Genomic DNA, 12,419 nt, shown 5'->3' on the forward strand with positions numbered 1-12,419 from the left:
TTAAGAGGGCTAATGTTTTACCGGGAGGCTGAAGAAAATTGATTACAGGAGTTCATTCCACTATCTTTACTTGCTGAATGTCTCATAACAAAAATTAAGTTTTGTCAAGACCTGCAATTAACGTCAGCCTACACACCTGTATGAATAACAACTTCCCCCTCAGTTCTTTATGCGTGCATACAAACTGGAGCTGCACTGATGTTCTCTTCATCTGTTTTTGTTTGTTTTAAAAAATTCCAGACCTTACGAAGAAGAGAAGCTGTTGTTATTTCTGTTCAGTCCCTGAAATGGGGTATATAACTAAATTTATATCAATTTCTTTTAAATTGGACATGTTTACATGTCTAAGCAATCATTAAAAATGCTTTTAAAGCTAAAATTGGCAGAATAGATCGTGCCTTTTGACAAGGTTTATTTCTTATTTTTTTTGTCTGCCTGACTTATTTTCCTGTAACACGGCCAAATCTCTTCAAGCAATTGCTTTACAATTGCGTATGAATATGGCTAATGCTATTGTATTAAATTGTTGTATGAGGCATTCTTTTCTGGCAGGCATCTGTATGTAGACTACAGATACTTGGATTGATTAATGTTCATACCATTTCTGTTACATAGATGTAGTGATTATATCCACAAATAGTTGAAATAATTTTTGCTTTGAGCAATTGTGTCCAGTTTGTGTGGACGTCTTATAGGAGGGAAGTTAGTTTAAACTCCGTGATGCCAGGTGACTCTTGTTTTGTGAGATTAAGCAATACATTAACTGTGACGACTCATCATGTTCCTACGGTGATTAGAGAATGCTCTAGTGTATATACATGCGTCCATAGGATAGCTTTGGAGTCGTGTAACTTGAATTAATTGTTCTTGAAACGCTGCCATCTTTCTAATCATAAACACTGGGCTCCATTCTATACTTCTTGAAATGTGAAATGTACGCAGAGGAAGTAGAATAGGCACACAAAAAATTTACTGTAGTGTGTATCGCTTGTCAAAATGTTGTATTAGCAATGAGGCACAACATGTTGTTTTTAATTCCCTTTTTGAGAGTGTTCCAAACAGAGATTTATCCTAAGAAACCAATCCCTCAAATTCTTTCTTTCAGGATTTACTGCTTCTTGGAGCTACAGCTATTGAAGACCGCCTGCAAGCAGGTGTTCCAGAAACAATAGCCACACTAATGAAGGCTGAAATTAAGATATGGATTCTGACAGGGGACAAACAGGAAACAGCCATCAACATAGGTACCCATCTTTCTGATTATGTCAAATTTGTCTGAGATATTGCAGGTTTCATAGTAGATCTGCTGTGTGAGGTTCTTAAACAAAAACAGGTCTGCTTTTATAGAATAGTTCGTTGGTAGTGGACGAGCATGTGGTAGCCTTTGCTTTGGAGAGTTTGGGGTTTTTGAATGAAATCCTTGCTCTGAATGGCAGGCTATATTCAGCTTCTTTAAAGGCAAAAGGGGCATTGACTTAGCTTTGGTTAAGTGCAGTTCTTACGTGAAGAAAGAAGGTAATCTTGTATGCTTGATGAAAAATGGAGGGCTTAGCCAGACTGTAATGTTTTAATTTTACTGTGCATTGTATCTTGATTTCATTTTTCATCATTCTTGTGGGCTGTTTTTTCTTGGCTTTAAAGGAGTTAAAGCCATCCAGAGGGACCTTGATAGGCTTGAGAGGTGGGCCTGTGCAAACCTCATGAAGTTCAACAAGGCCAAGTGCAAGGTTCTACATCTGGGCCAAGGCAATCCCAAGCACAAATAAAGGCTGGGTAGAGAATGGATTGAGAGCAGCCCTGAGGAGAAGGACCTAGGGGTGTTTGCGGATGAGAAACTCAACATGAGCTGGCAATGTGTGCTTGCATCCCAGAAAGCCACCTGTACCTTGGGCTGCATCAAAAGCAGCATGGCCAGTGGGGTGAGGGAGGGGATTCTCCCCCTCTGCTCTGCTCTTGTGAGACCCCACCTGGAGCCCTGCGTTCAGCTCTGGGGCCCCCAGCACAAGGACAGGGACCACTGGGGTTGTTTAGTCTGGAGGAGGCTCAGGGGAGACCTTATTGCTCTCTACAGCTCCCTGAAAGAAACTTGTGGGGAGCTGGGGGTCGGCCTCTTCTCACAGGTAACTAGTGACAGGACTAGAGGGAATGGCCTCAAGTTGTGCCAGGGGAGGTTCAGGTTGGAAATGAGGAGACATTTCTTCTCAGAAAGAGCAGTCAGGCACTGGGACGGGTTGCCCAGGGAGGTGGTGGAGTCACCGTCCCTGGGGGTGTTCAAGGAAAGGTTGGACGTGGTGCTTGGGGACATGGTTTAGTGGGTGACATTGGTGGCAGGGGGATGGTTGGACCAGATGATCTTGGAGGGTTTTTCCAACCTTAATGATTCTGTGATTCTATGTCACATCCTGAGTTGATTTCCATGAGGAATTTTGGGATGGTGGAAACAAATCTGGAGGATTTTCCTCTGTGGTGATAATTAATTATGCTGTCTGGGTCCTTTTGTGGCCATCTCTGCTTTATGACTGGCCGGTCTTATGAAGGGCCACTCTTGGCAGCCAGCCAGTACTTCAAAGGTTAAAGCTGTCCTTGAGATCTTCAGGATCAGCAGGACCCATTAGTCTGACAAAGGTAGGCTGAAATAACTTGTAGGCTGCTGACTGACACAATCAGCTTCGTGCCAAGGTAGTTCCTAGTTCTACATTGCCGAGTAGATGTCAAGGTTTTCTGTGATATTGCACCTTGTCTGTTGTTGGAGGTGATTTTGAGATGGCTGTCTGCTGGTGTCCTTGTAAATGTACTTGCTTTTTGCACCTTCTGAGTAACAATTAGAGGAAATGTACCAGCTATTGCCAAGATATTGAAAGCACTTGTGCTGACAGTAGTTGTACATATGAAAGGCCATAAAATCTTCTTTTCCAGCAGTCATAAGTTCAGAGTCTCCCACAATGTCCCTACATACCTCTGTTTCTCTTGCCTTGACTCTCTCTTGCCTTATAGTGCATTTGTATAGTGCACCTGAAAATAATGACAACTCAAACCCATGTCTGCAGCTGCTTTATGTTTTCCTCATCTTGGAAATCTTTCCTCTCCTGGAATAATTCTGTGATTTTTCGTTGGGGGAATTGAAGCAATGTCAATATACCTGTCTGTATCCCAACGCAAAGTTTGAGCAGGGCGTACGTGCCCTCAGTAGACACAGAGGATAAGCGTTCTTGTCTCACAGGTACTCTGTATGCCTGCAGTGTGAGCGTGCCTGTGGGCTACGATCTTGAACTCTGGTTCAAGCAATCTTTCTCCCAGGGTACTTGAAGGGAAACAAGTCCCAGAAGTACCTGATTCATCTGCTTCATGGACTTGTAGGCAGACTTCTAAATTTAAGACCCAGACATCAATTGACAAGCATGGATCGGCATTTTATATCTGGCTGCGAGCCAGCAGTTGATCAAGTCAAAAGCATTGGCAAAAGTATGCCCTGATCTTGTAGAGCCTGTTTTTGTTTTGTTAGTACTGCCAAAAATAACTATTATAAAACTTTGTATATAAAATATCACAACAAACTTCCCTTGTAGCTTGCTGGTTGCCAGCTACTTTGTTTTATACCAGTGCTAGTTTTTAACATCTTTATGGTCCTACAACTGCACATAGTGCATAGATGTTTATAAAATGTTAGACTTGACTTAGACCCTCCTATTCTAAGCTTGATCTTGCTCCTATTTAATGTGATGACAAGACAAACTGAACTCAGCTGCAGCATTGCTTCTTCTGACCCTGTGATTTCCACGTCACACAGCAGAGCAACTTAGCGTTTTCCATTTTTTTTCTTCAGCTCCAGTGGTCAAATGGCATCTTGCTCGATTTGAAAAACTTAAAATGAAACAGTGAGCAGCAGTTTAGAAACTACAGCTTGCTGTTGCAGCTGCTTTTCCGATCACATGCTTCTAGAAAATCCTTTGAATTAGTTAAACTGAATTTGTAACAGCCTGCAGCAAGATCTGTTGCCATTCCCTAGGGAAAGAATAACCCTGACATGGAGAGAGGTGATTAAATTTGTAATATCCTCTTTTTCTCCCTAGTAAAATTAAGGAAGTAGTTCTTCAGCCTGGGACTAACTTTTAAAAATGGCAAACCTTGAACTGACTTCTTTTCCCAAGTCAGTGTTTGTCTGTACCTGTTGAGGCTTCCTTACTCAGTTGTGCACTACCACCTGAAAGACGTTTTCACTGGCAGAATCATGGGCTATTTGCAAAACTCTTGTGTTGTAGGTTGCATTTCATTAGAATATATTTCATTACTTTCCCAACAGGTTCAATGTCCCTCTGTATCTTACTTTAAAGCAGAAAGTAAACCACATCTCATTAACACAGTTAAGATGAAAATGTTTCTATAAAGTTGCATCTGATACTCATATTCCACGCAGCTGTAAAAATGAACCAAGCAAAACATCTGCAGGTAATCAAACTTGCTATCTGAAGGTGATTGACTATGTGATACGAGCATGCTGTCCACAAAAGAAGATGAGGGATTTTCTTTCTTGACACAAGTCATTGATGCAGGCATGTCAACCCTGGATTATCCCTATAGAAGTAGCCCAATTACAAAAAATACAGTAGCCTGAAGAAAAGATTCACATTACAATTGATAAGCCTGTGTGGTCTTCCTAAATAACCAAAAATCCCACAGAAAATTAATTCACACCTCAGTTGTTCTCTTGCCCTTGGGAGACAGGGAGAGAGGCTTAATCTTTTTACACTGTCTGTGATCCTGCTTTTTGAACCTGTCAGCCTTGCAGTGGTTCACCATTAGAACATTACTCTTAGACTTTGGTAGTCTACAGACTCCATTTAAGAAAAGTAAATGGACAAAAAAACCGTTCCTGAGACCTCATTTTATGACAATTACTTTTTGAGGTTGCTCTGATGCATTTTGATGCAAAAGCACGATAGAGATACTGAGAGATCATAGTTTGTATTTAGTTTTTTTTTCGCATAACTTAGATAAGCAATGAGGCTTACACTTATTGCTTCAACAGCTAAATGCTCTGCTGCTTTATGAAGCCATGTGATTATGCCACTTCTGAAGAGAACTTGCGTGTGCTTTTAGAAGAATGCAGTAGGGTCAGTCTGCATCTTATGACTTGCTTCTTCTCATGAATAGAGTTGGCAGTAAACTGATTATTCTGTAAGTGCCATGTATATTTTTCCTGGATGTTGCTTTCTCTCTCATGTCAGTGACAAAACATGACAGAGGAACTGCCAGTTCAGAGTTATTAAGCAGTACTGCAGTCATTGGCTCTTGCTGTTACAAAACATCAGAGCATTTTTTGTCTTCAGTATTTTTGAATATGTTTCTTGGTGTCCTGGTGAATGTATGGAACGGCCTTCTAAGCACCGCTCTAGACTGCGGTAACTTGCTGTTTGTTCATGCCCCAGTCCTTCATTGAGAACCACCTAATACAATTTCCTGATGCCTAGAGGAGCTGGAAGGGGCTCTCTGTATATCACTTGATCTGCGTTGTTTGATGAAGCTCAGGACCTTCCACAGAAAGCTCTCGGGTAAAAATGTTTGTAAAGCACAGATGGGGGCTAGGAGGACTGGATAGCACCAGCTGATGTGCAATGCTTGTGCTTCTAGATGTATGGCATAGCTGCAACTGTGCCTTTCCTGTGAGGTGCTGAAGGTGATCCTGCCTTCATGTAGATAAATGAAGTTTAGGTATAGAAATGATTACTTCTGCTGTAGGGATAAAGCCTGTGTTTACTGCATCTAATTAATACTGTGTTGGTTAAAGTGTCTTAAGCACTGTATTTGGAATTGCAGATAAAATGCAGTCTCTGTTACTAATAAACTTGTCAAGTTGGAATGTGGCCTGTACGCAAATGCCTGTTTGGTGGGCATAACAGTTCAAAATAGAAATCCTAATCCTAACTATAGATCTTCCTTTTCAGGTCGAGCTAAACTTTAATACTTTTTGTAAAAACAAAACAAAAAATATATATTTTTTTTCTCTTGCAGGGTACTCATGCAGACTCATTTCACAGAGCATGTCTCTCATCCTGGTCAATGAGGATTCTCTAGATGTAAGTAACTAAGCAAATTCTGGTGTAGTTCTTGACAGAAAGAAGTATTGCTCAGAAAAGGGGAATTTGTCGAGCTTTCTAGTTTTAACTCTCTCACTGGGCTTCAGGGGTAGCAAGATAAACAACTCACTTTAGGAAGTCACTAATCATCACACATTAAGCATGCTAAAAGGGGTGACTTGTACAAAATGTGCTGCTGTGGTCTCTGATCACCACCTGTACAAATCAAACTGAAGCCTCAGCAAAAGGAACTAATTAGACGGAAACTGGTGAGACCTGCAGTATGCTTACAGGAATATAGTTAGGCTCTGTTATGTGTGTAGGAGTAAGATCTTGGAAAAAGGGTAAAACAGGCTAATTTCAGTGTAAGAAGCTATCTTCAGCACTGCATGGAACAGCTGTGACAAAATGGATGTCTGAGCAAATTGTATTGTGAACTTAGCTAAGTACTTAACAAGTGCCTGCAAGTTGTAGCCATGTTCCTCAAGTATGCACAAGAAGTGTGTGCGTGTGTTTTTTTTGTTTTGTTTTGTTTTTTTTAAATCATGCACTTCATCTTCTGGGGAGATTCCTGCACATTTTTACAGTTCGCTTGTTTCAATATCAATGTCAGAACTTGATATCACTTGAATACCTGCTTGCTATTAGAGGTATGTATAGAGACAGGAGAAAAGATGTATAATTGGCATCTGATACTTTCATTTAGAATTGGCACTTCATCCTGCTTGACAGAATGGGTGATGCAAAGCCTGTATCTCTGAGTACCAAAGCAGCTATTGGATATCTGGAAGTCTGGTGGATACTATTGTGGGAAAAAATCAGCTGGAAAGCTGCGGTTTTCCAGTTGCATCTCTGTGATTTAGTTAACAGTTGTCTTTACAGTATTTTCAGCTCAAGCTTACGTTCATGCCAAGGTATTAGCATCCTAGCTCATCAGGTTTTAGGAGTTCTCAGTGAGTCCAAGGGGACAAGGTCACTCTCCAGAGGAGGAAAGGCTGGATTACTAGTTACCATGCAGCATAATACACCCTGATGGGACCTCTCACACTGCTTAGTTTGAGCGATGAAAACTGTTACTTCTGCAACAGAAGTTAGCTATCTTCTTTGTTTCTGCATAGTAAGGGTTGTTTAAATAATTCTAGTTGGACAAGTGGACAAGGAAACTTATTTTTTTTACACTACCTCTTTGAACGTGCCAAGATTGCAGTACGTACATTCGGTTTCAATCAAATGTTTTGCTGAAGACTCCCATCTGCTCAGACGATCTTCTCTCAATTTTCCACTTCTATATGGCCCCTCTCTAAGGGAGCTGTTTCCTTGCTGTGGGATCAAAATACTGAGCTCCTGATGAGCTTTCTGCCATACTTGGCTGACTGGACCTTTTAACCCAAAAAATGATGCAGATCCTCAATGGAAAGTGAGCCGTTGGTGGTATCTGTTCCCCGAGGCAGCCAGATGAATGGACTACAATCATAGGAATGTGAAAACTTGGATTCTTGCTCCCAAATGTATTGGGAGCTCAACACAGAAGAAAGAAAATGGTTGTACTTGTTTTGTTGAGTTTCTTATGCTTTCTAAAACTGACTTAAAGCAATGTTGACATTTTTTGACCCTGGAAATAAGACTTGTGTTTTGATCTGAATTCGGACTAGTCCTGCTAAATGGGCAGAAGCAAACAATGTGAGTCCTGTGGTGCCTGTTCAGAAATAGTAAAAGGCCTGGATAAAGATTCTCTATGCATAAAGAAAGCTGTGCAACCTGAAGATAAATCATGTACCTCTGTGGAGGAATACATTTACAAATATTACTGTAGGATTTTTAGACTCCAAAAAGGCTTCTATGTTTTATTTCTAAAACTTGGTATGTTTTTCATTGCTTTCAGAAAGTAAGGTTCTAACTAATTTTATTTATGCAGTTGACATCTGTGACATATCCTGTTAGATTATTGTGCTTTTTAGACAAGTTTTTCATTCTTGTCTAGAAACATGAGAAAATCGAAGCCTATGACAACTGTTCGATTCAGTAGATCCGATGTGATGTTACAAGTGCTGCTTTAGCAAGAATTCATTGTAAGATCATAGGTCCTCAGCTTGATCTGCTTGTAGTTGATGAGCTGGGTATGTGGGTTAGGGAGAAGGCATGCTGACTCCCCTTCTGAGTCCCGTTCAGAGGGTCAGCTGAGCTGCCTGCTTGCCACCTTCAGTTGACAACCTCCACCTCAATATATTCACTAAAGGCCAAACTGCCTGTAACAACAATGTGATATCTGTCCTTCCTGTTGTTTTCTTAGCACAGATCTACAGAAGCAAAAACAGAAATTTATTTGGAAAAGGAAGAGCTAGAGAGCAAGGGTACAGAAAATCCTGAAAGATAGGAACTATTGTACTACAAAAAAGTATAGAGGGGATCTCCTATTTTCAAGTACTTGAAGGCTTATTGTAATTGCTTTCTGTACTTGGTAGCATATGTACTTTAAACTTTTTATATATTATTGTTTTACAAAAAGTTGAGCTAAGAGATATGAAGGAAGGTTAATGTAGTGGGGAAACTGAACTGGGAGGAAATGTCATTGACCAAAACATTCTCACTTTCCTACATGCCAGCTTGGCAGGCACCGTAGAATGCCAGAACTTGGAGTGATACACAAGACCACTACGGAAAGCAACTCATGAAATAAGTTAGAGGCTAAATGCTCTTTTCTACCATCAAAGGCAGAGTGAAAGTGACAGATCTACCAAGCCACTTTGCTGATGTGAGAATCTATTTCCCAGTTTCACCTTGTGAGTCTTTTGTGATAGGACAGCAAACTATCTCTGCAGATTAGGGGCTAGGGACTAGAATCAAGCGAGGAGTAGTAGGGCAAGCAATTGCTTTCATAAATGTTAAGATTTCTCATAAATGCAGTGGTCTTGTTTGGAAGTGGGAAGAAACAATAGGAGGGTTCAATCTGTGCATAGCACTGTATCTTCCCCAACTTAGAACCTTAGCTGATATCTTCTTATTTCCCTTTCATGAGCCAAAAATAAATCTAAGAGTTAAAACAGTTCTAAAAAGATGGGCTTTTTTTTTTTTTCTCCATGTTTTACATGTGTGTTGTCTGGCTACTTTGAAGTAACATCACCTAAAGTTTATAATTATAAAAAGTTGTGAAAATTATCCATTCTGGTCCTGTAACTTCAGATAAGTTATAGTTGGAGATGACAGACTTAATCTCAGCTAAGTGTGTCTTTGGCAGAGCTTCTAAAGAAGTGGTTGTAATGGCTGTTGGAGTGATTTTAGTTTGAAAAGTGATAGTTGTTCAACAACATTTCCTGTGTAAAGTTGAGCTTTTATTTCAGATGTACCATGCATCAGTATTCTTGGATCATTTCAGCATTAAGTACACGTTTTATACTTGAAATACCTGTAAACCGTAACCACTGTTGATGTATTGCTGAAGAATGCAGAATCCTTTATAAGCCATTAATAAGTAGATAGGTTTTTGCAAAAGTGGCAAGGAAAACAGTATCTATTCCTACTTGGTTCAAGTTCATAGAGTCACAGAACAGCTTGGGCTGGAAGGGACCTTAAAGCCCACCCAGTTCCACCCCCCTGCCATGGGCAGGGACACCTCCCACCAGCCCAGGTTGCCCAAAGCCCCATCCAGCCTGGCCTTGAGCACCCCCAGGGACGGGGCATCCACAGCTTCTCTGGGCAGCCTGTGCCAGGGCCTCAGCACCCTCATAGTCGAGAATTTCCTCCTAACCTCTAATCTCAATCTCCCCTCTTTTAGTTTAAAACAATTCCCCTTTGTCCTATTGCTATCTGCCCGTGTAAAAAGTCACTCTCCATCTTTTTTGATAAGCCTCCCTGCAAACACTGAAAGGAACTTTTAGCTTAGTTCCAGCTAGGCACTTGTACATTTAAAAAAAAATGCTTTGTGGAAAACAGGTATCGCATGTTATAATTTTCTGTTGCCCTCTCATCTGATATATATTCTGAGAATTTAATATGTGGAAGCCTTTGCTTATGGTATTCAGCCATAAACTGAAGACAAGAGTATTAGAAGTTTTTAAATAAACATCAAAACTAATGGAAGTGCTTAGGACATGAACAAAAACAGAGGAACAGAACAATGACATGTCAGATGAGCAAGAACTCATTGACGTTTGCTGCTGGTCTTTTAAGTGAAGAAAATTGGTGATTACGTGGTACATCAGGAACACATCAAATATTGAAAGTGACTTCTTTAGCCCGGATAATCTGTTGTCTTTTTTTATTTTTTTTTCCAAATCAGGAGTGCAGACTTGTGGAGCTTCTGAATTGGTGCATCAAAAAATATTTTCTATTACGTCAGTCTTGATTTTAAATCCAAGTGTTTCTATTTTTTTTTCACGGTCAAGCACTTCTATCGCTATTTTTAATATAGAACTGAACTTTGCAAAAGCAAACCATATGTTAAAACAAACAAACATTTTGTTAATAATTACCACTGGTTCTTTTAATTCTAAGGTAGTTTGCTTCAGTTGGTTATTGCTGTTTTTTCAAGGTTGGATTGCCATAGTAAATATTTAGTTTGCATGTTGTAACTGTAACAGATTATTACTTGGCCTAAAATGTATCAATTGAAGTTGCTCATATGAAGTTCTGTAGCATTATATTTAATATATTCCACCTTTAAAATCCATTAATGCTAAAAATGAATTTTTGCAGCATCCAAGCTGGGCTTAGAGCCTTTAAATATTGATGCCCTTTCCCCTTGTGTGACTTTTTTTCCCCTCTTCTGCTCCTTGGCATGCAGCAGCAGGTGAGATGTGATCGAACAACTGTCTTGGCTTGTTTTTGAGAGCTAATTTTTTTTCTAAATCATGCAGTTGAGGGAAAAATCAATCATTCCTGTTCTCTTTAGAGAACTACTGGGAATAGAAAAGACTAATCCCCTAGCTTGATTCAACTGAATTCTAGAAACTTAGCATAATGATCTGCAAATGTTTATCCCTTGCAGACTTAACTGCACGCGTACATATGCTCACTTGATTTTTCCTTCCTTTTCCTAATGAAGCTTCTTCAAGTGAAAATATTTTGGGTACTGGATTTACTTGGAGTGTAATTCTTGGATTCAGTTCCTGTTTAATTAAATTGGAAATGCCATAAAGTCGTCTTGCACAGCTCTTAACCTGGACAGAAGTTTTTTGTTGGCATGTTGTTGATGTTGAATTGTGAGAGCAGTGAGAGGGGAAGCTGAAGAAGGGAAATCAGATGACCCAAAGAGGCTCTGGAAAGCCTGAGATAAGATCCTGGATATTGCAGCTGATAAATCTTAGCCGTGGTAGGTGTAGCTGTGGTAGGTGTTTTTTTTTTTTTCCTTTCACCGTGGTAGAAAGAAGAGCTTTCTGTGTCAACTGGCGTTCTCAGCTGTAAATAACAGTAGCAAAAGGGCAAAACTAGGTGGACCCAATTCTGAACCTGTATGTAGTATTTTCCCATACAGTAATTGTGTTAATAGAAAGGGATCTCCACTGCAGCGTGTGTCCTGCAGAATTCATGTGCCTGGACTCGTGAGTCTACATCCCATGTTACCATATAGACGTACATTTAACAGCCAACAGTGCTCTAGTGCAAGAACGTGCTCAGTGCCAGTGGCTACAGATGGCAGTCAGTCTAAAGAAATGTTTCCTCATCTGCATCTTTTCCATGCTTCATTGTTTGGATGAGCTATTAAACATGAGTAGGGAAAAATCTTTGTGCTACCATGGTATTGTGTAGCATTCTTTAAAAACAAAACCAAAAAAAAAAACATCCAAGTAACTTGACAGTATAATTTGGTGTGCCCTGTTAGTGGCTTGGTGTTTGTAGGGAAGCTTTATGTGCAGTTTTCTTGTATTCTAGTAGTGAAGATGAGAGCTTAAAGAGCTTGGCTATTTTGTTAGTATCTTATTTTTGTTATTCCATAGGGTAGTATTGCTATGATGGTTTTACAGCCTCTAAGGAAACTCTCTTACATGTGAGAACATCAACAAATTTACCTGGTAACTTGCATGGCCTTTGTTCTTATGGGCATGTTTCCTTCCCAAGTTTATGAATGCAGTTTAAAAAAAATCTTAAGGAAATCTTTAAGGCACCATTATTCACTGTATTTAAATACGGATAGATCTGCAGATTATTATTTGGTATTTGTGTCTATAAACTGCCCTAGATCTCTTAAGAATTAGAACTCTGATCTGATCATTGAATTTACCCAAATGTTAGACATAAGCAGATCTCGCTCAGTTGCTGCCTACATTTTTTTTCTTAGTAACCATTGGGAAAACTAGGACTGCTTAAAGGAGGAAAGCCTGAACAGTAGGCCGTTAAAAATACTAATCA

The 12,419-nt window shown here is 39.9% G+C and overlaps 1 protein-coding gene across 8 annotated transcripts in view; it reads left to right on the forward strand.

Annotated features, from left to right (window-relative positions):
- The window catches only part of LOC308188390 (phospholipid-transporting ATPase IB-like), a 302,947-nt gene that overhangs the window by 66,000 nt on the left and 224,528 nt on the right, over nt 1–12,419 (forward strand). For all 8 annotated transcript variants that reach the window (XM_080577315.1, XM_080577312.1, XM_080577316.1 and 5 more), the window contains 2 exons: nt 1,106–1,244; nt 6,010–6,074. In XM_080577315.1, coding sequence (XP_080433441.1) covers nt 1,106–1,244; nt 6,010–6,074 — 204 coding nt within the window. The remainder of the gene's footprint in view (nt 1–1,105; nt 1,245–6,009; nt 6,075–12,419) is intronic.

This window comes from Anser brachyrhynchus, assembly GCF_964034855.1.
Source record: "Anser brachyrhynchus genome assembly, chromosome: 1".
Classification (NCBI taxonomy): Eukaryota; Metazoa; Chordata; class Aves; order Anseriformes; family Anatidae; genus Anser; species Anser brachyrhynchus.